Raw genomic sequence first — 20,710 nt, 5'->3', positions numbered from 1 at the left:
TTTTCCAAGCTCTGGAAACCATTCCATCTTGCAGTAGAAATACCACCATAATTCCATCATAAAGTAGCTTTAATGCAAAGTGATTATGTAAACACTGTACAAAACAAACACTGCTTTGTTCTATAAATTGCCTTATGCTGATTTGCCACAATTGAGTTTCTTTTTACTGTGCATAACATCTGCAATATTGGCATAATTTGGCAGAAATAAACAGAAGAAATCTCTAGCGTCTCAATATAGAATAAGACATACTTTGGAGTATTATACGGTAGTTAAAATTTCATAGCAATCAAATGATATTTGGAATTGCTTGAAATTTATTGATTTTTTTAAAAAAAAAACCAAGTTATTTGCATTTATGGTATGTCAGCATTTTAGGCAACAAAATCAGTACTTTTTTCTAAAGCTGTTTTTACATGGAGTCAGAAAGAGAGATGAAGGGAAAAGGCAGGTGAAATAGGAAGATCAACATGTTCCCCTCTTGCAAAGATGCCAGGAAGTTCTTGAGAAAAGACAAGTTTAGAAATGAATTTCTTCAGATGAATTCAACACCATGAAAATGGGACCGCACAATGTACCCACTATTATACCACCATTGCCTGAGATCCCCCTTCAATCTCCAGGATTAAGGGAGATCAAACGCCATGGCTGGAAACGCATATGTCATCAACTCACAAAACTGGATAAAACAAGTGAGAACAGATAATCAAACTGAGTATTTTAAAAAAAACAGCATGGTGTAATAGTGTGAGTGTTGGACTATGATTGGAGAACAGGATTCGAATCCCTTCTCAGCCATGAAATCTGGGTGATCCTGGTCAAGTCATATGCTCTCACCAACAGAGGATGGCAATGGCAAACTCCCTCTGAAGAAACCTGCCAAGAAAACCCTGTGATAGGTTCACCTTAGCATCACCATAAGTTGGAAACAACTTGTAGGCATACAACAACACCTGTGCTAACTTTTGTGCACAGTATACCTGTAAATTGAGTAAAGCAAGTGTTGGGTAGCTCTCCCCATTTATTATTAATTCTTACATTTATATCCACTTTTATACTAAGCAAGTAAAGATAGCCCACATGATTCTGCACACAGCAACCCAGTGAGGCAATTTAGGCTAAGAGATCACTGTCCATGCTCACTCAATGAATTTCATGGGCAAGTGCGGATTTCAAATTGTGATTTCCATATATTACAGACACTGCACAGGGATCCATGTACAGGGACTTATTTGAATAAGCTTTCCGATGGCAGCCACTTCATAAGAGGTGGTCCCTATATTTAATAGGGTAGAGTCCAATCATGCCAAATAGCTGCAATTGATAAGGATGTGTCCTTCAACAAGTTTTTCTCACAATTTTCTTTGACAGAGAAGATATTTAAAGACTCCCAGTTCTAATCTAGTCTAAGTACAATAAGTAAAAAACCTCATGTCTCAACCTTCTGTGAGCAGAGGAACAACACAGTATTATTAAAACATCAAATATTTAAGGGATAGCATCTTGTTAGCCACTTAGAGGTAAGTGTAGCTTCTGTGAACATAAACTCCTTTCTGGATGGGATGTACTCCATCCAAGAAAGTCCAAACCTGGAGCATTGAGCCCCAGGAGGGACTGGTGATGCCTCTCCATACAAAAGGGAAAGCAAGGGAAAAGGGAAAGAGTCAGACCATGGATATCTGGCTGCTCTGGTCTCCTGAGGGAAAGAATGGGCAAGTGTACACTTCATTTGAGAGAAATCCCCATTTCTCACCCCACCCCACTGCCACTGAGATGAAACCAGTTGCTTCCCTATAGTCTGAATCACTGCTCTTTCCTTCTCCACAAGTAAGCAATAGCAGTAATGCTGCCCTCCCAAGGCTTGACAACTGACAGGTGGTGGGAGTACACAGAACTGTGCAGGAGCAGCTTATGTGTGCATTTAGGATCCCAAACAATATCTAGTTTAAACATAATAATCTCACATTGAACTCACTGAAAACCCATTGCTCTATCTTGAGACTCCTTTCAGTTTTAGCCCATATAGTGTTTTAGCTGGATTTAAAACACTATGCGAACTAAGGGCTAACCATATTTAAAAAGACAGACTGGACATATACTTTTCAGCACATGGTGCTATCATGCCTCCAAAGACTGCAATTTTGAGCATTTGAGGACCTTACTCTAAATCAGAAGAGTTCTATAATTCAGAGCAGGGATGGGAAATTTTTGGCTCTCCAAATGTGATTATACTGCAACTCCCAACATCCTCACCACTGGGTGTAATAGCTAGAGCTGCAGTCTAACAACATATGAAGGGTTCTTCATCCTTGGTTTTAACCTGCATCCTGCAACAAAACCAGTCAGACAAACTGTCCTTTATGCAGGCAACAGCCTCCTTTCATTCTTCCCACCACCAATATGAGACAAGCCCCAGTATTTTCATAGTAAGGGTTTCAAGCTGACAACCCACCAGAGAAAGCAGGAATTGTTACATCTCAATGTAATTCCACTTCTAGACGCTATCAAAAAATCTCACAACATACAGCAATCCTGAAATGATAAAGAACAAAGAAGCAGGACTAAAAAAAATGATGTGTATGTGTCTGTGTGTGAAGACTGTCTAGGCTCTTACAATGCAGCCAGTACTTTTCCATTCCGTAAAATTTATCTTCTAACTTGCAAGGAAAAAAAATATTTCAAGAATGTGGCCCAGGCAAGGGAAGGGATTTTTCTCATTAGCACAGCTTTGAGCCATTCTGAAGGAGGAGGGGAAAACAAATACAGACAGAGTGAAGGCTGGGTTGCCAGCTCTGAGTGATTAACGTTTAAATATTTAAATATTTGAAATTATAAACAAAAATCAAATTAAGACTTGAGAAGTTCATCATATCACAAGAGCAGAATTTATTTATTTTTATTTATTCCTTTTTTGGTTCCCTTATCTTCAAGAGCCGGGCGTCTGCTGTGGCATCAGCTTTGGAAAATGGACAGCCAATAAAGAGTAGCAATGCTTGGGGATGGGGGGGGGGGGGGAGGGAGAGAAATACATGCTTGCTTTTAGCAAACTAGCATGCAAATGAGCACTGAAGGCAGGGTACCACTTTCTCACTCTGCAAGAGAACATTGCTTCACAGTTCAGTGTTAACTTTAGCTGCTGGGATTTTACTTCTGTTTATCTGTTCCCTTTGCAATTTAAAACTGAATATAAACAACACATTTTTCCTTCATAAAAACGTTTACAAGGCACCTATCAAAAGGCATCTGAGCATAGTTAATAAAATGTTCAGTGCATCAACATTAAAGTCAACAATAACTGTATTAATCTTTTTTCAGCCTTTTGGCACTCAAGCAAGGGAACCATATCTCCCAAGCAGAATTCTCTCACAATAAGACTCAATAATACATGTGAAAGGAGAATAGAAGGTAGATAGCACAGAAAAGTAAAAGAACTGCAATTATGAAAAGAAAGGCTCAGAAGGGAATAATTAGTTTATACGTAGATATGCAAAGATGTCATAGCCTCTAACTAAAAATGAAAAGTGAAAAGATTTTAATTTTCCCGTTTATTCAAAAGGTGGTTAATGGCTGAGGCACAGAGAAGCAATACTACAGTTATGTTGGTTTTTCCCCACAAGTTCTTGCTTTACTGCACCAGATTTAACTATTTAAAATACATGTGCATATTTGGTGATGGCCTCTCTGACCTAAATTCTTAAATATGCCCTACTATACAAATCCACACACATTCCATTCATTTCAGTGAATAGGCCAGCATTTTAGGAGTAAATTCCATTCCTGGTAAAGGTCAAAAGTTACATCTTCACTACAAATGAAACACTCCCACAGGCATATGTCCTTCTTACCCATCCCCATCTTCCTCCCAGGTGAAAAAGGAAACAAGTGGACTATACACCTCACACAGGTAAAATTCAAAGGTAAAACTCGGAAATACCAGAAATGAAACCAAACAATGGAGTTTTGCTGCCAAGCAAACAAAAATAACATGAAGCAAAGACAAATGTGTCATATTTGATACACACTGAGGCTGTACCCACACTTCAGAAATAATCCAGGTTGACACCACTTTAACGGCCATGGCTCAGTGCTATGGAATTCTGGGAGCTGCAGTTTTGTGAGACATTCAGCCTTCTCTGCTAGAGAGCTCTGGTGCCACAACAAACTACAGTTCCCAGAACTCTACAGCATTAAACCATGACAGTTAAAGTGGTGTCAACCTGGATTATTTCTGCAGTGCAGATGCAGCCTAAAACACTGTATTAAAACATTTAGTATTTCTGCTATTTCATCAGTCTTTGATCTGAATGTGCCTTCTGGTACAACATCCGTGTGGAACATGGGCCACGTCATACATCATTCTCAACCAAGTTGGCAACATGTAGCCTGGGGACCAAGTGCAAGCATTTTTCTGTACCACATTGCAGCCAGAATTGGTTCTGATGTTTCCATCAATTCAATCACATAATCAAAATTCAGAAGCATCTGAAAGGGAAAGAACCATTCTGACTCCAGGGCATGAGAAGATTTTACTCCCTTAATTCTGTTTTTGTTTACATATTTTTATTATGGAATATTTGGACCTTTTGTTTGTTGCATTGGTTTCCATTATGGCAAGCCATGGTTTGCGAGCTATCTTCAGCCTATTATTTGCGATACTGCTGGTCCATGGCCCATTGTAATCCATTATACATTATACCAAACCAAGATTAAACTCCCTATGGCATAATTTGATATATTGTTTGAAATGAACATAGAAATATAACTCTATGATTATTTATTTAGAAGTAAGGAGATTATCAGACAGGGGGGAAATCGGGGAAGAAAAAAGCATACTCCTGGGATAATTGCGTTAATCTCACTGAAGATTTTCATCATGGGAAGAATCAGGAATGCTCCAGCAACTAACCATTTCTGGGACGTCCCCATGAATGGTTTGTTGCTGGAGCATTCCTGGATCTTCACAGGAGAAGTCCTGGATAAGTGTGATGTGTCTAAAAATCTTCAGTACAATCATGCGACTTTGTCAGGAGTATGCCTTTTTCTCCCAGCTTTTTTTCCAGGTCTGAAAATATCCTTACTGTCTTCCATGTAATTTACTCTTTAACAATCTGTTAACAATGCACCCTTAGTCTGTCTATTTAAATCATTCCTAATGAAAAGTGAGGGATGATGGGAATTACTATCCAACAACATCTGGAGGGCCACAGGTTCCCCACTAATTTCAAATGGCATAATGTAACTTGATTATTTAGAAGAGAAAGCTTGATAAAGCTTGATAAAAAAATGTTACTTATCTTAATTTTATTACTATCAGTAAGCAGTACAGTGCACATATATTATTACACATAAGAACTATTCACAGAGAAAGCTATGCACATATAAGCTTAAGGATACACAATTTGTCTCTTGCCATGACAATCTTTGGATCCTGCCTTCAGCTTTAACAGTTCATTTTTACTTGTCAACATCCATTTTGTGAACAATTGGCAAAGCTAGTACATGAAAGGATTTGATAAAATCTTATCAGCACTTCCCTTTGCCTCTTGAGTTGCTCCTGTCTTACCTGATCTCTTGATTGTGGAAGGGAAATCTGAAGGTTTAAGATCTGATTGAACAAAGGACTCTGCAGCACAGATTTCAATAAACCCAACTTTTCTTCATTCGCTGTATCACCTCTTTCACGTAACTTGGCTTGCAGGCGTTCAACAGCCTGGAGAGCCCGATGAGTATCTGGAAGAACATTCAATATTACTGATGCCCTTATTATGTACTGTTGAACAGAGATGGTTACACACCATTTATCAGCCCCCCAAATTAAATGGAGAAACATTTATTTAAATATGAAAGTTAGGGATTCACAAACATCTTTAAACATTGAAAGGAGAGCTGGATATAATTTTCTAAAGTATGTCATTTTAGCACAAAGCCAATAGAAAATCCACTTAATGATGAATCTGTGTGACTGCTTTTTAACTGTCTACAGCCAACCTACAATGGAGACCCAAGTGGATTCAAGTCTTCTGAACTGATTTTATTAAGGAGGAGAATATGTCTAGAAGAAAAGTCACTGCTTGTTGCTGGACTCTGGCCAGCTTATTTCTGGCAATCTGTTTCACCTAAGTTCCCAGCTGTCAACACACACTGATGATATGCTTCATCTTCTTTCCTACTTCACTACTTTACTACCTGCTTTGGATCTAAGGTGGTGTCTCCATGGGCCCAGATACTCCAGGAGCAGTCCAAAGTATCCTGGCCCTGGAGCTGTTCCAGTCTCCCCCCCCCCCCATTACCATTCCAACATGGGATGGCTATTTGCACACATGTCCCACTGTGCCTCCCAATGTGACCTCCACCACACCACAGCACTCACTCTGAGGTCAGAACAAGGCACCCAGCATGGCTGGCCACATCATTCTGACCTCATAGCGAACGATGTGTGGCAGTAGCAGAAGCAGCTGTGTTAAGTGACACAGCAGGATGCATTTTAAACATTCCAGCTGCATCAGAATAGAGGGCTACAGATCTTCCAGGAAGATCCAGAACAAACAGGGCATGTTTTTGCTCCATGTTAAGAAGGAAATACCCCAGGCTTGGCACTGAACGGGCCAGACATCATCTACTATTCTCATCAAACTCAGGGATTGCGTGTTGCATCATCTGGACTCCCTGCTGAGAGGATGGGGGAGGCTGGTTTATTTGGCCTGTGAAGTTTGCTCCAACAAGGCTGCTCTCACATCACATTTTTACTTTGGTTGCCTGACTCAAATTGATTTTTTTGCAAATAAAATCTATTGGAAGGAAGGAGCTGTAGCTAAGAGAGAAAGCCCTTGTTCTGTATTTAGACAGGCCTAGGTTCAGTCCCTGGCTAAAGAAACTCACCTAGCTGAGTCTGTAAACAGCTTTATATCAGACCTTGAAGAGTTGTTCCAATCAGAGTAGACACTGCAGGGTCAGTCTGAGTCATCTCCACATGGTCATATAATCTTGTCTTGCCAATAGTCTTTGACACTCAATCTCAACATACCTCAATTAAATGTTTATTGGTGAACAGTTCATGTATCTTTCCTCACATCAGTTTCATTTGCAAACACAAATGAAACCTTGTCCTGTATAACTTTTTTAATTAACATGGGAACAAAATTAACCAGTAAGGCAAGAATCCTGTTGGGGCTCTACATATGTGTGATGAACCAGCTGCACATGCAATTGTACTTTTTGACCAGTCTGTATAAGCTGATTTCCTATACAAGGATTCCCCCATCCTCCTCCCATGAGAGAGCAACAGCATTTGTGATATGCTACACTGGCTCCTAACAGGATCTTGTCCTAAGTATTTAAATATACTTCCTTATTATGCCTTACCTATTGTTTCCAACATGGTTTCCACGTGCTTAATTCCCACTTCAGTAAATGACTGTTAATATAAGGGTCTTCCTACAAGGAAAATAAAAGAGAGAAAAGAAGAATATTAACAACTATCCCGTAATATATGAGGAGTAGAGGGATATCAAAATTACTCTGTCAAGATTATACTGTATCAATTTCTAGCAGAATTTCTTACAACTCTATTATTTCTAATTTCTGCAGAAATGTATTACATAGATTAAAATAAAAATAATATCATGCTAATTTACTGTATTACATCAATTTATTACTTGTTACATTTACTGTATTAATATTAATTATAATTCATTAATAATTAACAAATTAATTATATTTATATATTATATTACATAATATTCAGCTATGGTACTGCTTCTACAATGTAAACAGAGAACAAAATCATGAAGGAAAGAGTGGGACAGAAAGAAAACTGAGGGGAAAGGAGTATAACACAGAAGCAAGGGGGACTGATTTTCCATGCTCTCTGCTGCTTCTTGGTAAGGGTTTATTTTAATCATAATAATCTCATATTTAATCTTTTTTTGTTTCTTGTTTTTCAAAGAAATAATACAAGCGAGGCAAATAAAACCTAAAGTAAGCCAGAAAATCTAAAATATACATATCAAAACCAAACCAAACACTGTCATAAATTAATAAGACAGGCTGCTTTTTTGTACCAAGAGGCTCTCAGCGCAGAGGCTTTCAGATGATAAAGCCCCTCAACTGAGTAACTCTGCTGCCATCTCAACTATTTCACTGAAGACTGAGCGTTCATCAACAAGGGAACAGAAGTCTGCAACTTTTCACTAACAGCTACCATAATTCTTTTGTGTTTGTCTGCCTAACTTCCAACCAGATGATTCACTGCAGTTTCATTAATTGGTACTCTAGCATTTCACAAATCCATTTTAGATAAATACCTCAGAAACTATAAGGCTTATAGCACCAGATTAACAAACACGCAATGCCAAAAATAGTAAGTGCAGTAATAGGCTTTACCTAGTAGTGTTGCTGCAGCAATGGCATTTCTCAAGGTTTCCTGGAATTAACATTGATATCCAGGCCCACACACTCCTTAGGCAGTTTTGATATCACAAGGAAACAGCCTTCCATTAGAAAACAAGTTGGGAAGCTTTTTCTGTGTGATTGAGATATTTCCACTTTTACAGTGACCAGCAAACTGTACATTTATAAGGTATTCAGCACACACACAGTAACAAACAAACAAAAAGGAATGCAACATTCAGCCATTCTTTCTGCCTAATATTATGTACACATTATTTTTTCCTATCCATCAGCAAAAGAGCTATCAAGAGGATACTTGATGTCTGCAATGCAAGTAAGGCAGTGGTGGCGAACCTATGGCACAGGTGCCAGAGGTGGCACTCAGAGCCCTTTCTGTGGGCACACATGCTGTTGCCCAGTACAGAGTTTGCCAGAGTTTGTTACTAGAAAGCCAGAGGGACATGGCAAATTGTGATAAATAGTGGGTTTTCAGTTGCTGTTTGGGCACTCGATCTCTAAAACATTTGTTATCACCGAAGCAAGGTGTCCTACCAGGCCTACCCATCTCCCTAGTGGTTCATAGGGGCCTCATCTGCACTGCAGAATTAATGCAGTTTGACACCACTTTAACTGCCATGGCTCAATGCTATGGAATTCTGGGATTTATAGTTTCTTGTAGCACCAGAGGGGACTCTGAGAAGGCTAAATATCTCACAAAACTAAAAATCCCACAACTCCGTAACATAGAGCCATGGCAGTTTGAGAGGCTGTCCGTGTGGACCAAATGGCCCATCTTCCCCCCAGTCTCATGTCCTCTAGTTTAAACAACGCAGGCCAAAAACACCTGTGGCAGTATCAGACCCGATCCTGCCTGTGCCAACACGAATGCAGAGGATCTTGTCTGACCCTGGGGTTAAGAGCAGTATTGCCAATTTCCAGGGAATTCCCCGTTTTCTGGGTGATAAAAAGCCTTTCCGTGTAATTTCTGGGTATGAAAAAATTGTGGGGAATTTACAGGGAATTAAACCTTCCCGTTGGGTAATCCTTTCCGTTTATGGGGAATTAAACTTTCCCGTTCAGTCCTGCCCCTTTCGGCCTCTGTTCCTGTCGGATCTTAATAATAATAATAATATGTTTTATTTATAGACCGCTATTCCGCAATGATCATAGCGGTGTACAGTAAAAATCTTAATGCAATACAAATACAAGGTGACAAAGGAGGGAGAAGTCTCGTCCTTCAGGCAGTCCCTGATGTTGCTGGGTCTGCCTGATGACTCCCTCTGAGGCCAAGATGACAGTTACAAGAGGGAGGGGCCTCTTCCTTCAGACAGTCCCTGATGTTACTGGGTCTGCCTGATGGCTCCCTCTGAGGCCGAGATGACAGTTGAGGAGGGAGGGGCCTCTTCCTTCAGGCAGTCCCTGATGTTGCTGGGTCTGCCTGATCGCTCCCTCTGAGGCCGAGATGACAGTTGAGGAGGGAGGGGCCTCTTCCTTCAGGCAGTCCCTGATGTTGCTGGGTCTGCCTGATCGCTCCCTCTGAGGCCGAGATGACAGTTGAGGAGGGAGGGGCCTCTTCCTTCAGGCAGTCCAAGATGTTGCTGGGTCTGCCTGATCGCTCCCTCTGAGGCCGAGATGACAGTTGAGGAGGGAGGGGCCTCTTCCTTCAGACAGTCCCTGATGTCGCTGGGTCTGCCTGATGGCTCCCTCTGAGGCCGAGATGACAGTTGAGGAGGGAGGGGCCTCTTCCTTCAGGCAGTCCCTGATGTTGCTGGGTCTGCCTGATGGCTCCCTCTGAGGCCGAGATGACAGTTGAGGAGGGAGGGGCCTCTTCCTTCAGACAGTCCCTGATGTTACTGGGTCTGCCTGATCGCTCCTTCCAAGAGGCTGATGGAAATCGTAGTCCCGTCCATCCGTTTGCCCATCTGAAGTAGAAGAACTTAGATCTACATCACCCAGCCAGCCAGGCCATGCATGAGGCCAGGCCCAGACCGTCCCCCAATCCAATCTATCACACTCAGCAGCCTTAGCCCGTCGCTGCTTGCCTCCTTCCAGATTGGCCAAAAAATTTGCTTGCTTCCATCCATAATAGAAGTGAGATTTTGTAGCCCCTTTGAGACTCACTGCAAGAAAGTAGCTGGCAGAATGAGCTTTCCTAGGCCTAAGTCCATTTCCTCAGATGCATTTGGAAATAATAATAATAATAATAATAATTATTATTATTATTATTATTATTGCAGAGAGATCTTGTAACCCCTTTGAGCCTCCCTGCAAGAAAGGGGCTGACAGCATGAGCTTTCCTATACGCAAGTCCACTTCCTCGGGTGCATTTGGAAATAATAATAATAATAATAATAATAATAATAATAATAATAGAAGAGAGATCTTGTAGCACCTTTGAGACTCACTGCAAGAAAAGAGTGGAAAGCATGAGCTTCCCTAGACTTAAGTCCACTTCCTCGGGTGCATTTGGAAATAATAATAATAATAATAATAATAATAGAAGAGAGATCTTGTAGCACCTTTGAGACTCACTGCAAGAAAGGAGTGGGCAGCATGAGCTTCCCTAGACTTAAGTCCACTTCCTTGGGTGCATTTGGAAATAATAATAATAATAATAATAATAATAATAATAATAATAGAAGAGAGATCTTGTAGCACCTTTGAGACTCACTGCAATAAAGGAGTGGGCAGCATGAGCTTCCCTAGACTTAAGCCCACTTCCTCAGGTGCATTTGGAAATAATAATAATAATAATAATAATAATAATAATAATAGAAGAGAGATCTTGTAGCACCTTTGAGACTCACTGCAAGAAAGGAGTGGAAAGCATGAGCTTCCCTAGACTTAAGTCCACTTCCTCGGGTGCATTTGGAAATAATAATAATAATAATAATAATAATAATAATAATAATAATAGAAGAGAGATCTTGTAGCACCTTTGAGACTCACTGCAAGAAAGGAGTGGGCAGCATGAGCTTCCCTAGACTTAAGTCCACTTCCTTGGGTGCATTTGGAAATAATAATAATAATAATAATAATAATAATAATAATAATAATAATAGAAGAGAGATCTTGTAGCACCTTTGAGACTCACTGCAAGAAAGGAGTGGAAAGCATGAGCTTCCCTAGACTTAAGTTCACTTCCTCGGGTGCATTTGGAAATAATAATAATAATAATAATAATAATAATAATAGAAGAGAGATCTTGTAGCACCTTTGAGACTCACTGCAAGAAAGGAGTGGAAAGCATGAGCTTCCCTAGACTTAAGTCCACTTCCTCGGGTGCATTTGGAAATAATAATAATAATAATAGAAGAGAGATCTTGTAGCACCTTTGAGACTCACTGCAAGAAAGGAGTGGGCAGCATGAGCTTCCCTAGACTTAAGCCCACTTCCTCAGGTGCATTTGGAAATAATAATAATAATAATAATAATAATGGTGATGATAACACAGAGAGATCTTGTAGCACCTTTGAGTCTCACTGAAAGAAAACATTTGGCAGCATGAGCTTTCCTAGACTTAAGCGTACTTCCTCAGATGCATAGGAATTGTAGTTTATTGTGGCAACAGAGCTCTTTCTCACAAAACTACATTTCCTAGAATTCCCTAGCACTAAACCAGGGCTGTTAAAGCAATCTCAAACTGGATTATTTCTGCAGTATGGATTGGACCTTGAGCATTTTTAATAACTAAAGTCCAAAACATACTGCAGAAATAATCCAGTTTGAGCCTGCTTTAACTGCCCTGGCTCAGTGCTAGGGAATCCTGGGAATTATAGTTTGTTGTGGCACCAGAGCACTTTCTGACAGAGAAGGCTCAATGTCTCACAAAACTACAATTTCCAGGGTTCCCTAACACTGAGCCAGGGCAGCTAAAGCAGTCTTGAACTGCATTATTTCTGCAGTGTGTCTTGGACCCAACTCAGGCTGCATCTTCACTCCAGAGACAATCCAGTTTCATACTGTTTTAACTGTCATGGCTCCCCTGCGATGGGATCCTGGGATATGTAGCTTGTGGCCACTTCGAAGCAGCTCCCGCAAAATTTTGTGCCAAAAGAAGTAGTTTTAAATGTTTGAAGGGGCCAAATATTATTTTGTTAGTTTCACTGCCACAGATTAAGGTGCCCTGGGAATTGTAGTTTTGTGAGGCATTTAGCCTTCTCTGTCAGGTTGCTCTGGTACCCTAAGAAACTAGAAATGCCAGGATTACATCGTATGGAGCCATGGCTGCTAAAGCGGTGTCACACTGGATTATTTCTGCAGTGTGGATGCAGCCTAAGAGTGCATCTGCATTGTAGAAATGTTGAAGAGAAGGTGTGAGGCTCAGTGGAAGGAGAAAGGAGAGGCCCTAGGTTTTTTAATTTTTAATATTTTTTAAAAAAATAATTTTTTTAAAAAAATGTTATTTAAAAACATCACATTTTACCAAATGTTCACTTTAACCACATGAAACTATGCATATGTAAACACATTTACTCTGTGCATATGATATTGTAATTTAAAGGGATAATTTTAATTTTGTTTGTGTCACAACTATTACCATTACATTCACTAAAACTACAATTTATGATTAAATTAGTACAAAAGGCATTACTAAGGATCCTGTATGGGTATGATATCGGAGGAGGGCAATGATTGGGTGACATGATGAGTTACCAAATCCGGTGACATCAACCCTAGTGACATCACTGTCCACAGGGCTATTATGCACAGCTATCCTACCATAGAACATTTTCATATATTCTTACCTAGCTCTGCTCACATTTTCAAAGGCTATATGGCCTACATCTCAGTTAGTGTTAGAAATGCTTCAGCCCACTGAAATCACTAACTAGACTTAAGAATACCTTATGTTGTGTTGGATTTAGGCTTATGTTGGCATACAAAGTTTTATCAGAATGTGGGTGCATTCAAGGCCTCATGCCCACTACTGGTTCAAACGACCCTGGTTCCCACTTAATCTGAATCACTGAAGCGATTCTGAGAAGGGGGCCATGCGCTAGACCCATTTAATCTGCATCTTTTTCATGCTGATTTATTCAGCTTCTTTTACGATAAATCAAATCGATTCAAATTTCCTCTTCAGCCAGCTGGAACTGAATAATTTTGAAGTGATTTATTTGTGAATGGGAACCACAAGTGGATTATGTTGGAGGGGAAAATGCAATCGGGGCAAATGTAGTGGGGGAAAATGCGATCGAGGCAAATGTAGTGGGAACCATGCTCTGCTGTCGAATCGATCCATCGATTCGGATTGCACACAGATTTATCTGTAAGTGGGAATGGGGCCCAAATGTACATCCAGTGTCTCTCCAGTCTGTGCCTATGGTTTCATTTCTTCTTGTCATATGCCTTCAAGTTGTTTCTGACTTATGGCAAAAAGGGTTTTTTCTAGGGCTGAGAGTGTGTGACTCACTCAAGGTCGCCCAGTGGGATTCCACAGCCAAGCAGGGAATTAAACCTTGGTCTCTAGAATCATAGTCCAACACTCAAACCACTACATCACAGTGGCTCTCGTTGTTTCTGTATCAACTAATAATATTTACATGGAGCCTGTTTAGATATGCAGATCCCCTCAGCTAAGAAAGTGGAAATGATTAAAAACCCCGACTAATGTCCAAAGAAGTTGCAAAATTCATTAAGAGATACACAAGAATATGAACTTGCATCTTACTCTGAACCACAAAAACATCCAAACAACTGTTTGGCCTCTTCAATATATATACACTAGGTTGAATCTTGTCTAGAGTAGACTCACTGGATCAATAGCTGAGTGGTGAGTTAACACTTATATAAATCCCAACAATTCTATAAGCCTACTCTAGTTGTGACTACCAATAGGATTTAGCCCACCATGTATTTAAATATACAGTACAATTTTTTCCCACTGGGTTTTATTTATAATAACATAACTTTTAGAACACAAATATATGAAAGATCACATCATACACCTATTTGTCTTATCTGTTTGTCTTATCTGTTTATCTTGGTTGCTGGTCTTATTAAAGCTGATAAGGCTGAGGTAATGTACAGTAAATATTGTGGTTAATCAGTGTTTACTGAAGTCAATGGATAGCTGGAAAATGCCTCAGGAAAGTCACTGTATTGGAACCTCAGCCTTGAATCAACGGAGAGGAAATAAGTATCATTTTACAGCGTAATTGTGAGGCTAATATTACACATGAAATTGTAATTCCCGAGGGCAGGGAATCGTCTAACTAAAAGATTGTATGTACAGCGCTGTGTAAATTTACAGCACTTCATAAATAAAGGTTAATAATAATAATAATAATTCTTTCAAATGTTAAATCTGTATAAGTTATATCATCACAAATAAAAGTAGGGATATCATCGTTATTTTAATTATTTAATCAATGTTTATTAAACTTGTTTAGTTGTTATAAGGAATAATATTTTTATTATAGCCCAGTTATTACAAACTTGGATTACACAGTTTATTGATTTTTAAGTTTTATCAGAGAAAATTAAAGAATATAACTAGCAATGTACTCATTTGCACTATTTATATAATGAATAATTTTACTTATCTTCATCTATGAAATCCACAAGGATATATAGTAATGAATACACAATTTAATCATTCCATTAAAATAATCCTTACAATTACTATGAGCATCACTGACACTTACAGCAAAATTATTCAATAATGCCTTCCATATTGGCTTTATTTGCAATATTCCTCTTGCATTTTGATCTGGCACCTTTCTTCCTATTATTAAGGATACAATCCCACAAAAAGGCTTACACATATTGGGTAATACATCCATATGCCACATTCCAAGATTGATGCCCTGAACTGAATGTCTAGCATGCAAGAAGTCTGGGTGGAAAAATACACCCTCACTTCTCATCATATAGATAGATTAGATAGATAGATAGATAGATAGATAGATAGATAGATAGATAGATAGATAGGATTTGGGAACACATATTGTCCACTGGTAACTGTTCATATTTGCAATTTGTTTATTGACTAAAATTCCATGAAGTGATCATACCAATACTTGTTGTGGCCATTTTTAATCATATCATGTTATCACTTAGTAGCAAAGGCAGAAAGGAGGGGATCTAAAGTAACTTATGGTATTTCTCTGTTTCCAAATAAAAGACAAATACACTTGTTGAGAGTCTAAAATATCACTGACATACATGTATAGTCAGAAACACCACTATTACCAAGTAATAACTCTTGATTGTACTAGTTCAGAATTATTTCCTAACAGCTACTTATTAGATCTGTCTCTTTCTTGCTGCTCAAATAATCTTTGTTTTACATATTTGATCATTATTTAGCACCATTTTGAATATTCAACCACCAATTGCTCAGATTTTTGACCACCCACATTGGCAATGGCAGAGAATTCAAAATACTACAGTCCTTATGTAGAGTATCAAACTCACAGCACAGTTGATAAAAGCTCTAAGATCAGAAAGTAAAAAATGAAACATCAGAAGAACACACATTAAAATGTTTAAGCAGCTGATTTACATAATCCAATTGATTTCATGAAAACCATAACATACTCTGTTTGAAATCCATAAGTATTTGAATTTTATTACCGCTAGCTTGGACTGAGCAAACCTCTTATAACTGCCTTTAATCTAAAGATTTAGAAATGCCCTGTATTTTAGAAGATAGTAACCTACTAGACATCATTCGGACTAAATTTCCATAGAATAAACTTCATTGATATCTTGCCTATATATGTCAAAATGTAGAAAACTAGAAGAAAAAGAAAAAGTACCTATACTAGCATTTATAACAGTGCCATTCTTCTTTCCCAAGCCTGATAATGATTTCAGCTGTACAGTGGACCCTTGTTATACGCTGGGGTTTGGTTCCAAGATCCCCCGTGTGTAGCAAAATCCGTGTATGCTCAAGTCCCATTAAATATAATGACATAGCAAAATGGTGTCCCTTATAAAAAATGGAAAATCAAGGTAAATTTATACTTTTTTGGAACATTTTCAAACCGTGTATGCTTGAATCCGTGTATAAAAAATCCGTGTATAAGAAGGGCCAACTGTACTAGTATGGATTTCTATCCTAACCTTGGGCAAGAAGAATGTATTTCAGTTTCTTATGGGGAACCATGTCGGTATCAACTATAATACTAAGTTTAGGGAATACATTTATCAAATTCAGTAGTACCAGAAGAATAAATGTAAATATTTATCTGATAGTAATAACAGCAAAATATGAACAAAACGGACCCCATCAAATATAAACTTATATATAGGTAAGGCACTATGTTAGTAAATTGTGGTTCAATTCGAAATATAATTACAGTTCATACACTACCTCCCCAAACCCAAAAAAAACCCACCTTAATCCTAATATGATGCACTGAAACAACACCTCCTCAATGTCTATCTTATTTGCTTGAAATCAGACTCTTACACATGGATTTCAAAGCATCACAATTGACAAAAAAAAACATGTTCCGTGTTCATTGGTACTATATCTCAGTTCACACGAAGAGACATTTAAAACAGTTATGTCGTTTATATTAAGTGCACCAACACTTCCCACATGTTTCCTTGTGTTATGTACTGGTACAGTGAAAATCACCTGAATTCTATAGTGAGCCATTCTCCATAAATAGCTTGCCATATCAAGCTGCTCCTTCTGCTTGCATTTTTAACCTGCCATGACTCTGCAGAGAACAAGAAAGAGTCAGGCCTAATTTTCAAGACCATAGCCTGGTATCCTAGAGATAAAATAGCATCACCATGTGATACTCCTCTACATGCATCCTTAGACATATTAGTGCTGAGGACAGTTCTACCTACATGCAGGAGCTTAATGTCTAACTCAGTCAGACTTAACACTGGCTGGCTCATGTCCTTAATTGTTCTTTAACTGGGCCTCTCAAAACTCAGCATTAAAACTTTCTAGACCAGCAAGCAAACACTTCCAGAGTGGTTTACTTCCTATAGGGCAAAAGAACTACACATACCACACTGTAGCAAATCAGCATAAACTTCCAGACACGAAATGAATTAATTCAAACACTACATCTTAACTTTCTTTCAAATTAGGCATCTTACTACCTTTCCCTGGTAATATGAGAATACAGTTCTGCAATCTGCAAAAACTTTATGGTCACACTAAAGGCTATTTGTATACAGCATTTAAATCTTGGTTAATCGGAGGAAGTTGAAAATAGTGTCCATCGACACTGCTTGTAACATCTCCCTTGTGGGATCATGCAAATGTTTCTCAACTGCATCTTCTGAAGGGACATGGATGGCAAAGGTGGAGTTCCAATCCACTGGTTTTTAAAATAAAAGATGGTGGGCAAATTAAGGGTGGATGATCAAAGTAATTTAACAGTACTGTAGTTCAATAGGATTACATGGCTCACTTATGTCTCCCTTTCAAATGACAGGTCAGAATGAGGTTAATAATCTATTGGTTATTTTTAGTATGAGATCCAAGAGTGTTTGCTGTTCTTAATCAACATGGGGTGGGAATGCAGAATTAGGTATATCCGGTGTTAGTCTCCTTCCTCTTGCAACATACAAATTCAATCTTCAGTTCTCCAGACTATGAGAACTGGTGTGGTGTTGCACTGGATTACAACTCTGGGGACCAGGATTCGAGTCTCTGCTCATCCACGGAAACCCACTGGGTGACCTTGGGCAAGTCATACTCTCAGCCTCAGAAGACAAAGATGAACCCCCATTGAACAGGTCTTGGCAAGAAAATCCAGTGACAGGTTCACCTTAGGGGCGCCACAAATCAGAAAGGACTTGAAGGCACACAACAACAATTCCGGACTAATCAAATCCGAAGCAATTATCAGCTCCTTTACTATATACTCTCTGCTGTTACAAGAAAATAAAAAGTCAGTTCTACCTAGACATAAGCAATGGAAGAGTTGGGAGGGAAGGACTCCATCTTCCTACTCTTATTTTGACTGCTGGCTACAAACCTAAGAGGACAGGAAATGTTGCTGAGGGATGTGTCAACCCAGTTAAATGGAAGGTGTACACTGGGTCCCACATTACCTTACACACATATATAATAATAAATAATAAAATATTTATTTATATCCCGCCTCTCCCTTCCAGGATCTAGGTGGGTAACAACAGTCCAATAAAAACATATATATCCCACAGGCAAAGGCTCTGCTGCTTTTCCTATACTAATTTAACCTATAAGACTCCTTGGTTGCTGCTGCTGTTGTGTGCCTTAAGGGACTTATGGTGACCAGAACAAGAACCTATCATGGGGTTTTCTTGGCAAGTTTCTGCAGAGGGGTTTGCCCACTGCCATCCTCTGAGGCTGAGAGAGTGTGACTTGCTCAAGGGCAGTGGGTTTATATGGCTGAGCTGAGTTTCGAACCCTGATCTTCAGAGTCATAGTCCAACACTCAAACCACTAATGCTCCTCATTGAATTCAAAGGTGGACCTTTCTGCTCCATCCTGTTTACAGCTGCCTTATCTAGCATCCAAGAGGAGGAAGCAAGCCAGAGGACACTAGGATGGATGCTCCTTTGCCTTATTTTCCAGCCCAGGGTGACAAGAAGATGCCTTGAAGCGCAAAGGAGGAAAAGGCACCGTAAAATGTAGAGCATTTAAAGGGGGGGATCTAGGGCACAACCAACAAAAAGGCAAAACCACACTAATGTAAATACAAACTCGTGCTTCTTGGTCGAGCTCAGAAGGGACGCCCTTTTGAAATCCCTCTGGACAGAAGGCTGGAATGGAGGACAGGTCCTGGAAAAGGAGGACCTCTGGTGACCAACTGCGCATGCAGCTCGGGCCCATCCCACTGACTCCCCCCTTTCCCTCCTTCCCTGCCTCCTTCCCCCTTTCCTCTCCTCTGCCCTCCAACTTCTTTCCCATCCCCATTCCCTTTGCAGCCAGAGAGGAGCAAGGAATCCCCCAAAGAGGAGGAGGCGCTCCGTTGCCTTGAAACACGCAGCAGCAGAGAGAAGGGAAGACCAAGAGTCCTCTGCTGGGCACCAGAGACACAAAAAGGGGCCCTGTTTCCAGGGGGGAAGGGAGGCTGGATTGGGGGGGAGGGGATCAAGGCTACAAGTTGTGCCACTGCAACCCAAAAAAAGGGAATGAGTCCAACCCTTTTTGTTGTTGTTGTTTTGTGTGGACAGCCCCCAAATCCCTCCTCCTCCTCCTCCTCCTCCTCCTACCCGAGGGTTGAAGGGAAACCGACTAGCAGCATCCCTCCTCTCTTCCTCCAGCAGCCAAATGAGGGGCCCTTGGTCCATCCCTCCAACACTCTCCCCCCAGCCCCAACAATAACAACAACAGCCATCCCTTGATCCCTCCCTCCCTCCCTCCCTCCTCCTCGCCTTCCTTCCCTCCCTCTTTCCCCCCCAAAGCTGGAACTTGGCCACTCCAACCAGGAGAAGCAACAGGCGGCCTAACCTCTGTCTTGCCTGGGCAGCTCCAGCCGGCCACTCTCCTCCTCCCATGCGCCCTCCTCCTCCTCCTCCTTCCTCCTCCCTTTCCCCAGCAGGAGCAACCAATGCATGGCTCCCCCCTTCAGCCATTGCCCACCCATTATTACCCCCACCTCCCTCCCAGCCGGGAATGAAGGGGGCTGGCCCACAGCAGCCCTAGTTGCAATGCCCACCCACCCCCTTCAAGGCATACTTCTCTGGCTGGGCGCACAGGAGGCTTTTCCTTTCCATTCTTGGAAAGGCTGGCCCTTTCTTCCTCTCCTTCCTCCTCCTCCTCCTCCTCCTTTCAAAGAGGGAAGCCGCCTCATTTCCACCCTCCTCCTCCTCCTCCCTCGACTGGCTCTTGCCCCGGGAGGGGGAGAAAATAGGTTGCAAAAGCGCCTCACAACAACAGCAACAACCACAACAACAACAGCAGCAGCAGCAGCAGCAGCAGAGGAAGAACAAAAGGAGAGAGCGCCTGGGAGGGATGCACTGGGCGCTCCTACGCATTCTAGGCAGCTTCCACACAGACACACACACAGAGACACAATTGTTTCACACCACACAATGTTGCCACCTTCTCCCAGCTTCTTCCCTCTCAGCTTACCCCGCTGGGCCTCCTCTTCTTCTTCTTCAGAGGTGAAACACCCCCCCCTTTTCCCCTTCTCTCTCCCCCCCCCCCCAGCAAGTTCAGCTTTGTGGAGGGGAAGTTGAAGGAGATTATTTTTAACAAAAACCTATATATATACACATACATACATACAATAGTATATATATATATATGTGTGTGTGTGTGTGAGAGAGAGAGAGAGAGATTTTTTATATATAGATATAGATATATATATATATTCACAGATATAATCTTGTATGTGTGTAACGTTCAGCT

General features: G+C 40.4%; 1 protein-coding gene across 15 annotated transcripts in view; it reads right to left on the bottom strand.

The window, feature by feature from the left end:
- MPDZ (multiple PDZ domain crumbs cell polarity complex component) overlaps positions 1 to 20,165 on the bottom strand; it is a 138,811-nt gene extending 118,646 nt beyond the window's left edge. For 13 of the 15 annotated variants that reach the window (XM_089489612.1, XM_089489636.1, XM_089489668.1 and 10 more), the window contains exons 1-3: positions 19,570 to 19,647; positions 7,363 to 7,434; positions 5,564 to 5,730 (exon numbers count right to left, since the gene is read on the bottom strand). In XM_089489612.1, the coding sequence (XP_089345738.1) occupies positions 5,564 to 5,730; positions 7,363 to 7,378 (183 nt within the window). In that variant the 5' untranslated portion in view covers positions 7,379 to 7,434; positions 19,570 to 19,647. Of the gene's footprint in view, positions 1 to 5,563; positions 5,731 to 7,362; positions 7,435 to 16,981; positions 17,067 to 19,057; positions 19,075 to 19,569; positions 19,648 to 20,035 lie in introns of those variants that run through there. The other 2 variants (XM_089489629.1, XM_089489621.1) reach the window with 2 other exon arrangements.
- Between the last annotated feature and the right edge of the window lie 545 nt (positions 20,166 to 20,710).

Source organism: Sceloporus occidentalis, unplaced genomic scaffold (genome assembly GCF_023333645.1).
Source record: "Sceloporus occidentalis isolate IW3139 unplaced genomic scaffold, rSceOcc1.0.p SCAF_1, whole genome shotgun sequence".
Classification (NCBI taxonomy): Eukaryota; Metazoa; Chordata; class Lepidosauria; order Squamata; family Phrynosomatidae; genus Sceloporus; species Sceloporus occidentalis.
The sequence above is the reverse complement of the archived record's forward strand: the minus strand, read 5'-3'. Positions and strand labels throughout refer to the sequence as shown.